The 17,628-nt window shown below is 40.7% G+C and overlaps 1 protein-coding gene across 2 annotated transcripts in view; it reads left to right on the top strand.

The window, feature by feature from the left end:
* Positions 1–17,628, top strand: part of LOC122792214 (protein argonaute-1) — a 1,920,205-nt gene that overhangs the window by 1,341,247 nt on the left and 561,330 nt on the right. For both annotated transcript variants that reach the window (XM_044059955.1, XM_044059956.1), the window contains exons 13-14: positions 9,404–9,563; positions 10,453–10,543. In XM_044059955.1, coding sequence (XP_043915890.1) covers positions 9,404–9,563; positions 10,453–10,543 — 251 coding nt within the window. The remainder of the gene's footprint in view (positions 1–9,403; positions 9,564–10,452; positions 10,544–17,628) is intronic.

Here is a 17,628-nt window from a genome sequence, read left to right as displayed (position 1 = left end):
AGATCATTACAGTACTAATTTCTCATTTCATAAAAAAAAGCTAATTTTCAAACCGATCCATACCATTTGCTAACCTCTCGTGTGTACCGAACAAAAACACTTTTGCCATACACATACTGCTGCCACTCAAATATTACCAAAAGGAATATTGCACTGCTGTGAATCAACAATAACATGTGTCCACAGGAGTGTAAGTAATGCATTCATCAGTATATAAAAAATGTGTACCGTCTGTATACCCAGCATGATTTTTTTTAAATATTTAACAATTTTCTTCGGTGACCACTTCTGCTACTTTGGTGATACTTGCATATTTAAGATGCTGAGTAATTATTTATCCGTTCCCATACTCTGACTGTAGAATAATTCTTCTAAGGTTGTTAGATTGTAAACTTTTGAATACCAGTGCTGTGGCAAAGATATGGTTTGTTAATGTGAAATACTGTGCCCCATGAGCTTGTATGTATAGCTGTGTACTAGCTTTCTTATTAATTGACAAAGTATTTAAGAATAAATATGCAGGTGTAGCCAGGAAGAAAATCTAGATTTCTACTCAGCATTTTGACTGGTACATATTTGTTGATTAATAACTAAGTCAAGGATATTTTTCTGGGAAAGCATTGTATGTTGGTAGTTATTCTTGAAAGATGAGTATTGCCAAGCTGAATATTGCTGATGGAAGTGGTCTTAAAGTACAAGCTGAAAAAAAGCAAGACACAGTAAACTGTTTTGTCCAAAGTGTCTATTCTTCATGTGAAGTTTTGAACACGGTTAGTCAGTCTTTGGCTTTGTGAGATGGCCTTGACTGTGTGATACCCTGTGGCTTATGTTTTTTATTGCTGCAATTGAAATTGAGCAGAGTCCTTGAAACACAGGTGTACTGAAAAATGTATGCTAAATGCATTTATTGTGATGTTATACCATTTCTGCCAGCCTAATTCTTAGCGGTCATTGAAGGACAGATTAGCTCCTCTCCATTGTCTTTAAGGCATAATTGTTTTTTGGGCATGTCTTTATTGTAAAGCTTATTCTGCATTTCAGTATATTTGTTATTCTTCAGTATTACATATTAGAAGTAGATATAAGCTTGAATTTCATACAGTTTATCTGCCTCAAGTTGTGATGTTCATAGATTGCATGATAGGCATTCAAATTAAATGAAAATGAAGTTTTCAAAGAACTTTCTATGAAATGCATTCAGAAATTATAATTAACCCCCTTTTCCCCCATTTTTTCTGCATGGGAACGGGGTGTTAGCGGTCACTTCGTCTCTCGATTCAATGCTACTCTCCTATCTTCTTCGACAGTCATGTCTTACAATGCGTACAATCCATGCATTTCTTTGCTGGACACCCTCAATTCTTCTTGCCTTCTTGCTGTCCGTCCCAAATCATTTCACTCGATTGCCTTTTAAATTGCATTTTGAGAGATCAGTTGGCATAATGATTAAGGTCTTCCCTTACCATGCACAAGATACAAGGTTTGATCCTGACCTCTGACCAATGCCTGTATGGAGTTTGTGTTCTCCCTGTGTTTTGTTGTGGGGTTCTTCCCCCCTCCTAAGAACATGCTGAGTATTTCCATCTCAAACTGTACCAAGAATGGAGTTGGCAACAACATAGACTTTAGATGGTGCACATATATGGGAAAGAATTGTGTAGACTAACCACTTTGAGCATTAGTTATGGTGCACAGTATTCTCTAGATAGGAGAACATGGATCACAGGTAGTGTGTCAGGGCTAGACACTAGATGGTTTAAAAATTAGCTGTAGATTTGGGCATGTTGTCTAATGTTGGCAAAAGTTTAATCCAAAAATGTTGGCATGCAGCTGATTGCGGTTATAATATCTAATCTCCCAAAATGTTGCAGACCTACACAACTGATGCTAAGATGGTTGCAAAACACACAAAACTATTTATTTTGGGGGTGGATTCAAGCCCCCCCATGCCCCTTTTTTTGTATTTACCATTTCTAGGGTTGTATTAACTTGGAAAAGACAGGGTTGATAAGTGTAAAAATTGCCTAATGCGTTTTTGCAAGTCTAAGGTAGCCCTGACATTCCCATATGTTTGATTCGGTACCCAACAATCTTCCTTTTAAGACCTGCTGAGCTTCACTGTATTGCTCTTTGAAAGACAGTAGGATGTTCTTCATCTCACATTGCTGCAGTCCTAACACTTGGGTAGTCCGCTGTCCCTCATTCGGCCCGAATATCAGAGCATAAGGCTGACGTCGGTCAGGGCGCATTTGACTGACATCAGAACGTCAGGGTACAAATGCGCATGACCGACGTCATATCCTCAGTCTTTTTTGCCGCATGGTCCGATGCAGAAGCAGTGTTGCAAGTGCTGTTCGGCGTTCTGAAATTTTTCGAATTCGGAGTTTCAGACCGAAGTCAGAGTTGGTTAAGTACCCCGTTTGGGAATATTTTGTTTTTTTCTTGCCTCAGTGGTTTACCGGATGTCAGAAAAAGTGAATAACTGTATTTCTTGTGGGAAACCGATACCGCATAGAGATTATCATAATTTGTGTATACCTTGTTTAGGACCTGAGCACGACGTTGTTGGTTGCCGCTTTTGTGCTAGGTTTAATAAACGCACTATAAAGCGGAGGTTGGATTGTGCAAGGTTGGTCTTTGGGAAGCGGTGCAATTACAAAATGCCGCCGGATGCTCCGGCCGGCTTCCTCAAAGAAGCGCAAGGACAAGGCAGTTAAACCTAGGTTAGAGGAGTCGTCCAACCGGACGCCAGTTCTTTAGAGGCGCCAGTGGAACCGGTGGTTCCGACGGAGGCCTCTCTGGAGACCCAGGGAGAAACTTTGATTTTACAGGATGTGGCCTCCCAGGAGGCAGGGCAGGCTGTAGGGGCGTCTCAAGTAACTGTACTCCCTCCCTTGCTAAGGGGTCTAGGCCCTCTCTTTCTGCATCCAAGGCTTCTCCTAGAGGCAGGCCTAGTTTAGCTTCGTGGGTGTCACTCCCAGTTCTTCAGGTGCTGTGCCCAGGAAGCACATGCTTAAAATGGCAGAGGATTTAATTACTTTAATTAGGGGCTCTATGCCCCCTCCTGATAAGAGGCCTAGGATGGAACCTGTGTTGGGGATTATGAGCAGGCTTCGATGTGTCTGAGTGTTCGGCTGAAGACTTGCAGGAGTATTCTCATTATTCTGACTCTGATATGGATGATTCTACTCCTTCTGCTTCTCCTCCTGAGGATTTTTCTTTTCAGAGACCCTTCACTCCATGAGAGAGCATTTTAAATGGGAAGGTCAGGATTTCTCTGATTCCAGGAAAAGGCTTAGGGAATTTTTGTTTTACCCCAGCATAGGCCTTTAGCTATTCCTCCTGTTCTGAATGTGGTGGAAGATGTATTTGCGGAGGCTTCTCTTAATCCTGATTCTTTGCCTCCTGCTCCTGTTAAACCGGATAGGTATTACAGGGTGCCTGAAGCTCATAAGTATCTTTTAAGAGTCCTAGGGCAGACCCAGAAACTGTTAGCCAGGGGCCTAAGGGTGTTAAGGCTTCTGTTGTCAAAAATCCGCTCGCTGCAGATAAAGAGGCCAGGGCCTTGGATAGATGGGGAAAGAAAGTTTATACTTCTTCCACTCTAGCCATGAGAGCTTTGAATTGCCAGTTTCACATGTTGAAATATCAAAATTATCTCCTTTCTCAGTTGAAATCTAAAGTTGATGCCCTGGCGGAAGGTATTGACTGTAAAGAGTTACAAGATTTAGTGCATATTTCTGAGCAAGTGGGTAAGCATTCTTTGCAATGTGGTTTTGATGCTGTACAGGCCTCGTCTAGGGTGGCTGCCACTGGGTCAGTTCTTCGCAGGCATGCTTGGCTGAGGGATCAAAATTTATCCGACCATGTTAAAACTAGGATTTTGGATGCCCCTTTGCAATCTGATGTCTTGTTTGGTTCTCCTGTTGAGGCAGTCTTAAAGAAAATGGAAGATAAGGCTAAGTCTATGCAGACTGTTAAAGATTTTTTGCAGGTTCAGCCTCCTAAGTTTAGTAGAAATTGGCCTACTAAAGGGTGGACGTATGCTTCTTATGATTCCCAGTCTAGGGGTAGATCTAGACGTGGCAGGGGCAGAGGTCAGGGCTCTTTCAGGCCCAGAACAGGGAGTTCTCCTGCAGTCTTCTAGTGAGGGCAGGGGTCAGTCCTTTCGTAAACAGACCCAATGACCTACCTTTTCAGCTGCCAGAACCTTCTCGCCTGGCAGCACCTTTGGGAGGAAGGTTGGCACTTTTCAAAGAAAATTGGAGTTTGATTACCCAAGACAAATGGGTACTGGATATCATACATCACGGTTACAGGTTTTATTTCCATACCTTACCTCCTTTCAAAGGCATGCCAGACATTCCTCCTCAACAAAGAATAGAGGCTCACAAGCAAATTTCACTGCTACTCCACATAGGGGCCATACAGCCGGTTCCTTTGCCAGAAAGGGGCCTAGGATTTTATTCTCGCCTGTTCCTAGTCCCAAAGAAGGGGAACACGTGGAGACCAATTTTGGATTTGTCTATCCTCAACACTTATCTGGACATTCCCAAGTTCAAAATGTTGACGTTGCAGCAGCTTTTACCTCTGCTGGGCAAAGATCATTGGATGGTAACTTTGGATCTCAAGGAGGCTTACCTTCATGTTCCTATCAGGCTGTGTTGCAAGAAGTATCTGCTGAGCTGGGACTTCTCACTATCAGTTCTCTGCATTGCCCTTTGGCTTATCTACTGCGCCCAGAGTGTTCACAAAAGTTCTGGCTCCAGTGATAGCTTTCTTCAGGCTAAAAGGAATACAAATCTATCCTTATTTGGACGACTGCCTGATTCTGGCTCAAGGAAGGGAAGAGCTTCTTCATCATTTGGAATATGTGATAGCAGTGCTAAGATGCCTGGGATATTCTGTGAACAAAATAAAGTCCAGTCTAGTACCCTCTCAAGACATGTGCTTTCTGGGTGTGAGACTGAATACAGCATCCCAGATGGCCTTTTTAACCCCGGACAAACAAAAGAGTCTATCCCTTTACTTCCATCAACTATCTCATCAGTCCGGGCTGACTGCAAGGACAGTCCTTCAAGCCTTAGGGTTCATGGCATCTTGTATTCTGGTGCTTCCCAATGCCAAACTGCATATGAGGAAGCTACAATGGTATCTCAAAATGTATGGACACAGCACTGCCAGGATCTGGACACTGTCATTCAAATAATACCTTGCATTCAAAAGGAATTTTTGTGGTGGGCTCAGGAATGTCACCTAAACAAGGGACTCTCTGTGACCCGCACAGAAGCGAGTCAGATTTTAACGACAGATGCCTCAGACATAGCTTGGGGAGCTCATCTAAATGGAAAGTGGATACAAGACAAGTGGCCTGCCAGACTACAACATCTACATATCAACATGAAGGAGATGTTAGCAGTCCAGTTTGCATTAATAGCTTTCAAGGATTTACTTCTTCCGGGCAGGTGTTGATTCTAACAGACAACACAACTGTCATGTGGTACATCAACAAGCAAGGGGAACACATTCTTATCCTCTATGCAGGCAAGCAATGATTTTGTGGGAGACTGCTCTCAGTTTACAACTAAGTCTTCAGGCAAGGTTTCTGCCGAGCACAGAACTCCTTAGCAGATGTGTTAAGCAGACAAATCATGGATCCCCACGAGTGGAAACTGGATCTTCATGTATTTCAGAAACTGACAGTGTCCTGGGGAACTCCAGACATAGATCTGTTCGCTTCTCCACTAAACAACCAGCTGCCAAAGTTTTGCACAAAGCGGTTTCATCACACAGCTTGGAAAGTGGATGCTCTTTCTTTCAGTTGGAAAAATCTTCATGTGTATGCCTTTCCACCTCTGCCTCTCCTCCCAAAGGTACTTCTGAAGGTCAGACAGGACAAGCCAAGAATGATTTTGATAGCTCCAGATTGGCCTCGACAGCACTGGTACCCACTACTGAGAAGTCTAGTACGGAAGCCTCCATGGCCTTTGCCTTTGATTCCTCATCTGTTGTCACAGGAGGACAATCATTTGCTGAATGTCAAACTTCACTCTCTTCACCTAACAGCATGGCATATTCTGTTTTAAACCATAGAGGGTCTCAACTTCCACAACAAGTTTTGAATGTGATTTTGGAAGCTAGAAGGCCTAGTACAAGGAAAGTGTACGCAGATAAATGGAAGAGATTTTTATTTTGGAGTGCAGCTAAGGATTTGGATGTTTCTGAGCCTGATTTAAGTGTGGCTCTTCAATATCTTACTGAGTTATTGGACAAGGGTTTGTCCTTCTCCTATTAAGATTCATGCTGCAGCAATTTCAGCTCACTACGATTGTGACCCTCCATTGTTTTCTCATCCTTTATTCAAGCAATTTCTCAGAGGGGCAAAGAATATAAGACCCCACAAGAGCTCCTACTCCTGCTTGGGATCTCAATTTTGTGTTGGAGAAACTCACTCTACAACCTTTTGAGCCTGCAGCTACTGCTGAGTTGAAATATTTGTCATGGAAGACTGCTTTTTTGTTGGCCATTACCTCTGCAAGAAGGGTTTCTGAATTGCAGGCCCTTATGGCAGTTGAGCCTTTCTTAATTTTTCACAAGGATAGGGTATCTTTACGCACTAATCCCTCCTTTATGCCTAAAGTGGTTTCTAGTGTGGCTTTAAACCAAACTATTCATTTGCCTACTTTTTATGCAAATCCCCAAACTAAAGGGGAAAAGATTTTGCACACCTTAGATGTTCACAGGCAGTTACGATATTATTTGGACAGAACTAAAGGGTTCAGACAATCTCAGCAGTTATTAGTTTCTTTTGCTTTGTGCTCTCAGGGCAAGCCTGTGTCAAAACAAACTATTTCTAAGTGGATTGGGTTTTGCATTGCTTTCTGTTATTCCCTTCATGGCAAAGAGATTCCAGCTGGGATTAGACCTCATTCCACTAGGGCTACTGCCACTTCCACAGCTTTTTTGAGGGGGGTGGCTACTAAGGATATTTTGGAGGCAGCCACTTGGAGTTCAGTGCATACCTTCTCTAGGCATTACCACCTTCCCTTGTACTCTAAATCCAGGGCTGGTTTTGCCACTGCTGTGTTGCAGGGCATTTTGGCAGCTCCTGCTTCATTATAGTTTAGCCATCCTCCCTTACCTCTGCTTTGGGATTCTACCCAAGTGTTAGGACTGCAGCAATGTGAGATGAAGAACATAGTACAGTTTTGTACCTACCATAAATGTAGATGTTCGAAGATCCACATTGCTGCAGTCCAATTTTCCCTCCCTCCTTCCCCTCTGTTGTTTGAGGTGGTTGTGTGGGCTGGATTATCCATCTGAGGTAAATTGCTTTTTGGTTATTGCATTTTGTATATATTGTATATATTATACATATTTTTGGTGTTAGACTAGCTGTTGGTTTAGTTGTGGTCTTTGGGTTTGGACCTTTCTTTTTAGGGTCTTCTGACATCTGGGGCAAGAAAAGACTGAGGATATGACGTCGGTCATGCGCATTTGTACCCTGACGTTCTGATGTCAGTCAAATGCGCCCTGACCGACGTCAGCCTTATGCTCTGATATTCGGGCCGAATGAGGGACAGCGGACTACCCAAGTGTTAGGACTGCAGCAATGTGGATCTTCGAACATCTACATTTATGGTAGGTACAAAACTGTACTTTTTCTCTCTCCAAACTTTGAGGACTTGAGTTTTTCCAGTACTAAGTAAAGTTGTTGGCTTTGACACAGAGTAGTGAAATCCTGACTACAGCCCCAGTGACCTGGGGTTCATTTGTCATGTTAGCTGCTGAAGGAGCCAGATAGGGGTGATGATGAGAGGCCTGTACTAAGGGTTAGTGAATGGGTTTTAGTTTTCAAGCACCACCTGACAAAGGCTAGGAGGGGGGTTCAGAACTTGCATGATCCACCATGCTAGTCGTTGCTCAGCACTGAAGTTGAGTATGAGTTTGGGTGAAAAAAAAATAGGCTCAGCCTCAGCAAATTGTTTGCCAGCCCACCAGCTGCTGAGAGACTCACTGCACTACTGTCCAGAAGTTACTGGGGTTTGATGAGGCAAACTTTCTTGGGAATGAAAGGGATCCCTTGAAGTGGGTAGATGTGGAGTATCCAAACCAAGCAGTATAAATGAAAGAGCTAGTGGGAGGATTAAAAAAAGTTTAAGGTCTTCTGTACAAGTTAAAATGTAATTTAAGTTTTTGTTTTCATTTTCTGTTTAAAATTTTTACTTAACATGTTTTTTGTGTACACCTTTGAAAAATAGCTTATTATGGTACTATTTATGTAATTTTACACTTCATTATGAGCATTGTATAGTGTGCTGAGATAAATCATTGTTAAATGCTGATATTTGTAAGTGTTAAAAGATCTCCCGTGTGCTTTGAAACTTTTGACAGTAATACAGTGAAATAATGGTTTCATTGTATATTTTTGCAGCATTCTATAACCACTTTTAAAACCTGTGATTTTTGAGCTGTTGAATTTTAACATCTAAATTTGCTACTTGCATTTTTTTACTGTTCTCATTTGAAGTCTGTTGTACGTGTATTAGAATTTCTGTGTATTTATGGTGTTTTCTTAACTTTTAACATTTGTTTGCTTATAGGTTGATGTGTTTTAAGTCCTTTGTGATAAAGCTTTATATTAAAAGTTGAATTGTTTCTTTAACTTAAGAAGTTCCATATTATGTTGCAGTGTCACCTTTAAAGCCCTGTCCCCTCCTTTAACTTTTCGACTTCCATTATTTTTATGAAATAGAGGAAAACTGAATTCTTTTCATTTCATGGGGGTCCATTCACTGGTAATGGTAGGCACATCCTTTGCAGTAGGAAGATTTAATCCAGTGATTGTTACCAGGGGATGCAAGTGACATGGGACTTGCTGGTACACAAACTGGTTTATGTTCTTTTCTTGTACACAGATCACAAACTTGACATTTCGTTAGTAGGACATTTTGTGGAATTGATCACATATTTTAATTACTGTACAAACTGGCAATTTTCTTTTGGCAACAGTAGTACATTCATTAGTAAGTTAATATTTTTGAAAAATAAAATGGAGTTTTGAGGGATGGAAAGATCTAAAGTTAATAGACAAACCACACTAGAGGATCAGCTATGCATATGTAGGTTTTTACATGGAAGCCTGTTCATAACAGTTATGTACTGCTCATGTACCTTTCTGCATGTTCATGATACTGTAATTTGTGCTTAAAAATATTAGTTTGGAACCAACTTCTGTGCAGTGTCTCAGAAACTAAACTTAGTGTTTTCCTTGTATGTTAATGGCAGAGAGATCTGTAATTGATTAGGTTTTGTACATTTGTTACTGATAATTTTCTGTAGTAATGCACTTTCAGTTTTTGTGATTGTCTTTTAATCATCTTCCTGTTTTTGTCTTTCCCAGCGGAGGTGAAGCGTGTTGGAGACACGCTTCTGGGAATGGCAACACAGTGTGTACAGGTGAAGAATGTAGTAAAAACATCTCCCCAGACCCTGTCTAACCTCTGTCTCAAGATTAATGTCAAACTGGGAGGAATCAACAATATCCTCGTACCTCATCAGCGGTAAGGACTCACAATTGCTGTTTAGGCTCCTTTAATTTTGTGGTGAAGGCTGGTTGGGTGATCAGTCTTTCTTATTGGTTGTCACTCTGAGCAATGCATGGCATGTCAGGGAAAGAGTATTTTTGTTAAATGGCTCGGGAAGAGTATGTAAAGAGTTAAGTTATGCTGTTTCTTCAGCAAAGTCCACTAGATGGAGTTTAGATTGCTTGTTGCCTCTGATGCAGGATCCTGAGAAAGCAAATTTTATTTTACAAATATTTTGGTATTCTGTATTTAATGAGTATCTAAGCTGTTTAATTTAAAGTACTGGCTTGACACACGTTGCATTCACTTATGTTACTGTATGTTGCTAGGAAGTTTTTTTCCACACTGTGTATTAAAGGAATGTGTAATGTGGCATAGTGCTAGTGAATTAACTGCAAAAGTGTACTATCTCTTACAGTAAAACACCATTAATAAAGTAAACATGAATGGCATTAGTGTTGGATATTCTCAATTTTTTTTCTTGTTGGATTAACTGATCACCCGCTTACCATACATTCTTATATTTTTTTCACTGTAGTAATATGGTCATAAGATTTGTAGGCTGTATTGTTAGCATACAAGTTGGGTATTAAAAAGATCTGGGGTGTTTTGCGCCCCTCCCCCTTTGTGCATGTCCAGGGTAGCAAGCTGTTGACATAAAACTACTGGATTATTGCATTTCTTCAGTGAGAAGTGCATATTTAATCCTTTATATTGAAAATATTAACTTCATATCTATTTCCAGATTTACATGCAGGATAAAGCCACAAAATCTCATACACTGTTTTCAGCTTACTATATTTATGGACTTGATTAGTAGCAGACTACAGGACTGCAGTACATTTCATTTATGGTGTCTCTACAGTTCTTCCGTATTCCAACAACCAGTAATCTTTTTGGGAGCTGATGTGACTCATCCACCAGCTGGAGATGGAAAGAAACCATCTATAACTGCTGTAAGTTAGATTTACTTAATGAAAGATTTGAAGTGATTTGCTTATTAATCTTAGAAAGCTGTTTTAACTTATGAAGCATGCTAAAATGATTATTGGTATACCTTGAAGTTTATTCCTAAATTTAGATGTGGTGAGGCGACTTAGAAATTGTTAAATTTTAATATCATTCATAAACTGTGGTTTTTGTATATTTGTACGTTTTGCTTATTTTGCCATTTTTAGTCCAGACCATCTAAACATTTAACTGGTAAAATGCATTTTCGTAAAATTTTTGTGAAAACTCTCTTGCAGCAAGTTGTAACAGATGGGGCTATTGTCCCCAACGTCAATCTGTGGTCTGTTTTTCGGTTGTCAGAAGACCCTTCCCCTGTTTTGTGCTAGTTTAATTGGCTCATAAAATGCTGGCACTACAAGGCACCATCTTCAGTTTAGCTGTACTTTTATTTATTTGGCCTACTTTATCATCTGTAATTCAAATTCACATTTAGTTAATTGCCTAAAACTAAACACTTTAATATCAGTACCTAACAAACACACAAGCTACCAACAATATGGACTAAGGGATTGCCACCCACATTGCACACAAACTTTGCAAGTATTGCATCTGCATTCTTCTTTTCACATGTTTAATCTTACTTGGATATTAGCTCATTCCGATAAGGCTGTTTTGTTGGTCAAGATATATGATCCGTCTCTAGGAAAATACATCTGTTTTCACTCCTAAAACTGTAGCAGTAAGATACAGCTTTAATATCTCCATTTGTCTTGGCTGCCTTCTTTGACCTATTCTTGAAGAAATATTATTAACTGGTCCATAGATGACTGATGATAAGAATGGCTGAAGAGACCTTGTTACTCTAATCAGGGGAAGCCACCCTTCCCCCTCTAAGAGACGTAGGACAGAGGTTTTCTTATGATTCTTCTGATCAGGACTCTGAAATTTCTGTTTCCTCTGATGACCAGGATTTACCCTTATCTACCTATGAGGATTCTGATGCAGAGGACTCCATTCCCTCTGCTTCCCCTCCAGAGGATTTCTCTTTTGGTGAAACCTTGCATACTCTTAAGGAACATTTTTGCTGGGAAAGCCAAGATTACTCTGATTCTAAAAAGAGGCTTGGGGATTTCTTACTCCTGCCTTAACACAGGCCTTTAGCTACCCCCAGTGTACTGGACATTGTTGATGCCTTTTCGGAATCTAGTTTGGCCCCTGACTCTCTACCTCCTGCTCCCAGAAAACCTGATAGATATTACAGGGTTCCTGACTCTCAAGTTCCTCTTTAAAAATCCTACTGCGGATCCTGAGACCATTTCACAGGGACCCAACGGCATTAAGGCTACTACTGCCAAAAATCCTACCCTCTCTGATAGAGATTCCAGGGTGCTGGATAGATAGGATAAGAAGGTATACACTTCTGCAACCTTCGCCATTAGGGTCTTAAACTGCCATTTTCATATGTTAAAGTATCAGCAGCATATTATTGGATTGCTTAAACAGAAAATGATGTTGATTCCTGACTGTGCTGAAAATAAAGATTTACAGGATTTAATGCATTCTGCTGAACAAGTTGGGAACATACTTTGCAATGTGGTTTTGATTCACTAGAGGCATCTTGCAGGGCTGCTGTCACTGGTTCTGTACTTAGAAGGCATGCTTGGCTTAAGGAGCAATCTTTGCCAGATCATGTTAAAGCTAAATTGCTGGATGCTCCCTTAAGCCAAGACCGCCTGTTTGGCAACAGAGCAGTAGTAGTACTTAAAAAGATGGAGGTAAAAGCTAAATCTATGCAAACTGTTAGATTTCCGGCAAGTACAGCCTCCCAGATTTAGTAGGCATTGACCCTTTAAAACTTGGTCCTTTCTTGCCTCTTCCAGGCCTTCACAGTCCAAACCCAGAACCAGCTGAACACTCAGGCTTCAGTGCCAAGGTACTCACAGGACTAAGCAGTGGGGGGCTCCTACTTCCAAAGCAGGGAGTGGTAAGACCCCCCCCCCCATGGTAAACTGTCTCAATGACTTAACTTTAAATCTTCTAAGCTCTACACAACTGACTGTTCCTTTAGGGGGAAAGATTGCCCTGCAGGCAAAAAATTGGGAACTAATTACCCAGGACAAATGGGTTTTAAATACATTCTCCCAAGGATACAGATTCCACTTCCACTCCTTACCAACCCCAGACGGTTGGCCAGATCTACCTCCATATCAGTGGGCAGAGGCTCAAAAGCAAATTCTCTCTCTTTTAAGCATCAGGGCTATTCAGCCTGCTCCAGAAGAGGAAAGAGGACAAGGTTTATATTCAAGACTTTTCCTGGTGCCCAGAAAAGACAACTCCTGGCATCCTATCCTGGACCTCTCTTTCCTAAACACATTTTTGGTGATCCCAAAATTCAAGATGCTAACTCTTCACCAGCTGCTTCCTGTGCTAGGCAAGGATGCCTGGTTGGCAACACTGGATTTAAAGAAAGCATACTTGCACATCCCAATAAGGGAATCTTGCAGAAGATACCTATGCATCAAAGCAGGCTACATGCACTATCAGTTCTCTGCACTGCCCTTTGGCTTATCTACTGTGCCGAGGGTATTCACAAAATGCCTAGTTCTAGTCATTGCATTTTGCAGGCAAAGAAATATCCAAATATATCCATACCTGGACGATTGTCTAATTCAGGCAGAAAGCCAGGACATACTATTGAATCATCTGGCGTTTGTACAGAAATTGCTAACTTCTCTGGGGTACACCATAAACGAAAAGAAATTACATCTTGTACCCTGCCAACAAATTGTATTCCTGGGAGCAAGCTTGAACACAACTTCCCAGATGGCTTTCTTCATGCCAGAGAAACAAGTTAATTTCACAGCCTACTTCAAACTACTGGCTACAAAGACCTAGCTATCTGCAAGGAAAATAATGCAAGCCCTGGGGTTCATGGCTTCCTGCATTCTTCTAATTCCATATGCAAGACTGCATATGAGGAAACTACAATGGTATCTAAAAAGCCTATGGTGTCAACATTCTCAGGATCTAGAAGCAATGATTCCTGTCATACCTTGTCTACAGATAGTACCTTTGGTGGGCAGAGGCCTGCCACCAAAACAAGGGACTGCCGTTCACTCTACCCCCTACTGCCCATAGCCTAACAGACGCATCAGACTATGCATGGGGGCTCACTTGGCAGGGAAGTGCATTCAGGGCAAATGGAACCCAAGTCAAATGCACCTGCATATCAATCAAAAAGAAATGTTAGCTGTACAGAATGCCCTGACAGCCTTCAAGAACCACATTCTTCCAGGGCAATTAATGGTAAAGACGGACAACACCACTGTTATGTGGTACATAAACAAGCAGGAGGGGAACCCACTCATACCCTCTCTGCAGACTAACCATGGCTCTGTGGAACACAGCCTTGAGCTACCAAGCGCACCTACAGGCTCAGTTCCTGCCAGGAAAGCTAAATACACTGGTGGATGAACCAAGTAGAAATCTCATGGACCCACACGAGTGGAAACTGGAACCAAAGATTACATGTTGGAACATATCGACCTCTGCCAAGGAATTCTTTCATCCTATGAGCAATTAACTTATTTTATTTTAACTGTATATGAGTCAGTATATGCATTTTTTATTTTAAGTTACAGGATTTAAAAAAAAAAAATTTTTTTTCAGTAATTACTTTGATGGCATACGAAGTTCGTAATGCATTGTATGAGATTATTGGATTTACATACTTTAAAATTTTAAAAGGGCCGATTTTGGCACCAAAAAGTTATTAAATAACTGACAGGGTTTTTAGAACAGACATTCTTTTGAAGTCCACCATAGCGTGGATGAAAGCGCTAAATGTCTATTTTATTGTTTTCTAACGGTCTGTTAAAGAGAGTTTTTTTACGGCTACATCGGCATTCATTTATTGAGAATTCTGACGTGGTTCCAGCTGTTATTTTTCTTTTGGGAGTTTAGTTAGCTGGTTGCTGTTTTGTTTTGCCAGCAGTGAAGATGTGTCGGGAGGTCCTGGAGGGAAAGTATAACAAAGGAGGGTGGACTTTTGATGAAATTTTATGAAAGCATTTGGCATGGAAGAGGAGTACAGTGCTAGGAGCTCAGAGTGAATTTACATATTCCCCAAGATACAAAAACTGGGCTAGGCTAGACAGAATTTACAGTTCACAGGAACATGTGCGTTTAATTGATGGTATTGATATGTACCCAGTATCTATTTCAGATCATTAGCCAGTAATTAAAATAAAAACACCGGGTAATGAAATAAAAATGAGACACTGACAGTTTCCCACCTATGTGTTAAAAAGCGAGGAATTTAAGGAATGGGTAGTGGAAATTATTCAGGGGCTATTAGAGAAGATAGAAATTTCTTCTGAAAATATAGCTAGGGAGTGGGATAAAATTAGAGTTTAAAAATAGGGTGAAATTAAAATAAAAGGGAGATATGGTTAACTAACCAGAATTATTTTGAGGGACTGACAGATGTTAAAGTATTGCAAAATAGGAGGAATCCCACAGAGCAGGAGGAGGAGCAACTGCAGATTGCTAAACAGAAAATAAGGGATTGCCTTGATAATATAGGTAGGTATAAAAGGCTGTCACCAAGCTTAGGGAGACTATAGCAAGGAAGATAAGAGATTCTGTAGAAGTATAAGAAATGTTTCAGAAGTTCTATGAGAGTCTGTATAAAGCAGAGAAGTATGGAAATCAGTCTTCTTTTGGCTGCTCCCGTTAGGGGTCCCCACAGCAGATCAACTGTTTCCATTTCTTCCTGACCTCTGCATCTTGCTCTGTCACACCAACCACCTGCATGTCCTCTCTCACCAATAAAAGGTACAAATGGAATTTTTATAGAATAATTAAATATGCCAAGGTTAGAGGTAGATGAGGCTCATTTACTAACAGGATAGGAGGAGATGAGGTAAAAATGGTAATATATAACCAGTCTACAGGAAAGTCCCCAGAACAGATGGTGTTCCTGTGAAAGTTTGGAAGCTAGGAGGGGATAAAAAACATAAAATTCTGAAAGATTTTGTTTAACAATATTTTAAGAAGAGTACTAATATCCTGGAAGAAAGCGGTGGTGGCTATAATACCTAAAGAGGGTCAAGATCCATCAGATCCAGATTCACATAAGCCCATTTAAATACTAAACCATGATTATAAAATGTTTGTCTGTAACTGCTAAACGAATGGCAAAAGTGATAGATATGGATCTTTGTGGATATGGATTATTGTGGTTTGTGGAGGGAGGCATACATTTGTCAGCATTAACATAACATCAATGATCTAGAGGGAAGCAGAATGCAAGAAAATACCATTGCTGTTGGGTGGGTATTGATGCAGAGAAAACATTTGATAGAGTAAGCTGGGACTTTATGAGCAGGGCAATGGAAGCATTTGCATTCCCTGATAAAAGGTTGATTATGAGGATATATGAGGGATCGTAGAAGGGCCAGTTTGAAGGAGATTGGAGACTGTAAATTGGTGACCGAGGAAAGTGTAGTTAGGCAGCATAGGATGGTGGCTTGTAAGATGGGTTGGAGACAGTGGCATTGACAAAAAGGCAGGAGTTAGAGCTGGATGTGGCAGAGTTAAAGATGTTAAGATTTGCACTGGGTGTGATGAGGGTAGACAGGATTAGGAATAAGTATATTTGAGGGTCAGCCCAGGTTGGAAGGTTTGGAGACAAAGCCAGGGAGGCAAGATTACGTTGGTTTTGGGCATGTGCTGAGGAGGGATACTGATTGTATTGGGAAAAAGATGCTAAGGATGAAGCTACCAGGTAATAGGAAAAAAGGAAGGCCTAAGATGAGGTTTATGGATGGTGGTGAGAGAGGACATGTAGGTGGTTGGTATGACAGAGCAAGATGCAGAGGACAGGAAGAAATGGAAACAGATGATCCGCAGTTGTGACCCCTAACTGGAACAGCCGAAAGAAGATGATGATGAGGGATCGGAGGTGAAAATTTAAAGTGGGTGGGTTCCTCTCTGATAATTTCTGCTTGAGCAGAGGAACCAGGCATGGGTGTCCTCTTTCCACTTTATTTGTATTACATTTAGAACCATTGGGAAAGAAAATAAGAGACTCCAAAATTCAATGATGCAGTTTGTATGGTAGTCGATAAAAACGGTCTAGATTTGCAAATATTTGTACCTGATATAACCAGAAAAGGACACTGCAGTGTTGTGGAACATTTTGAGACAGTTTCATATCTTTTCCAGATGCAAAATTAATAAAGCTAAAAGAAAGGCAATAGTGGTAATTTTTGTGTACACACACAAACACACACATTGGTTCAACAATATCCATATTTATGGGGACATCATAAAATGAAGTTTTTAGGAGTATGGATTAAAAATGATTCTGGTGTGCCATCTAAGGATATGTGGGAAGAGACTAAACAAAACATAGTTCAAAAACTGAGAAATTGTAAGCTCTGTTATATGGCTATGGATAGTAAGATAAAAACAGTTGAAATGTTTTTAATCCCTTTAGTTTTATACACAGGTCAGGCATATTTTTATCAACCAGAGACGACACGGATAACAATAAAGAGCTGACAGATTTTATCTGGGAGGGGAAAATGGCAAGAGTTAAGTGGGAATAAGATCTTCCCAATAGAGCAAGGTGGATTGGGATTACCTGATTGGAAGGGATATTTCAGAGTTACTTGGTCAAGGCTCCTATACATAGCACAAGCAGAAACCTGTAATTCAGAATGGAAAAGGATGATGATTTAATGGGGTAAGCTCAAGAAATGGAGAGACTGGGATTTTGAATGCAGACCTTTAAGGAGAACAATAATCATACAGTAAGTTATATTCATAAAAGTAACAGAAAGTATTCTACGAACCAAGTCAACACAGGAATGGAGAAAGGAGATTATGCCGATAGGGATGACTGCAATTAGGGGCAGATTGAAAGGGGCTTCGGCGACAAAGAAACACTACTTGAGCTTAAAGAGCTCAAATGGCAAATTTTATTAAATGCGGAAACCTTTCCGGGACTCAACGAAAATGTCAATCTAAAATGCGCTCTGAAATGGTACGGCTGAAGTCCCCAATTTCCCCCCCCCTTTTTGGG

This window comes from Protopterus annectens, chromosome 1.part2 (genome assembly GCF_019279795.1).
Source record: "Protopterus annectens isolate FY-2018-M chromosome 1.part2, PAN1.0, whole genome shotgun sequence".
Lineage (NCBI taxonomy): Eukaryota > Metazoa > Chordata > Ceratodontiformes > Protopteridae > Protopterus > Protopterus annectens.
Note: the sequence above shows the minus strand (reverse complement) of the source record. Positions and strands in the feature narration are given on the sequence as shown.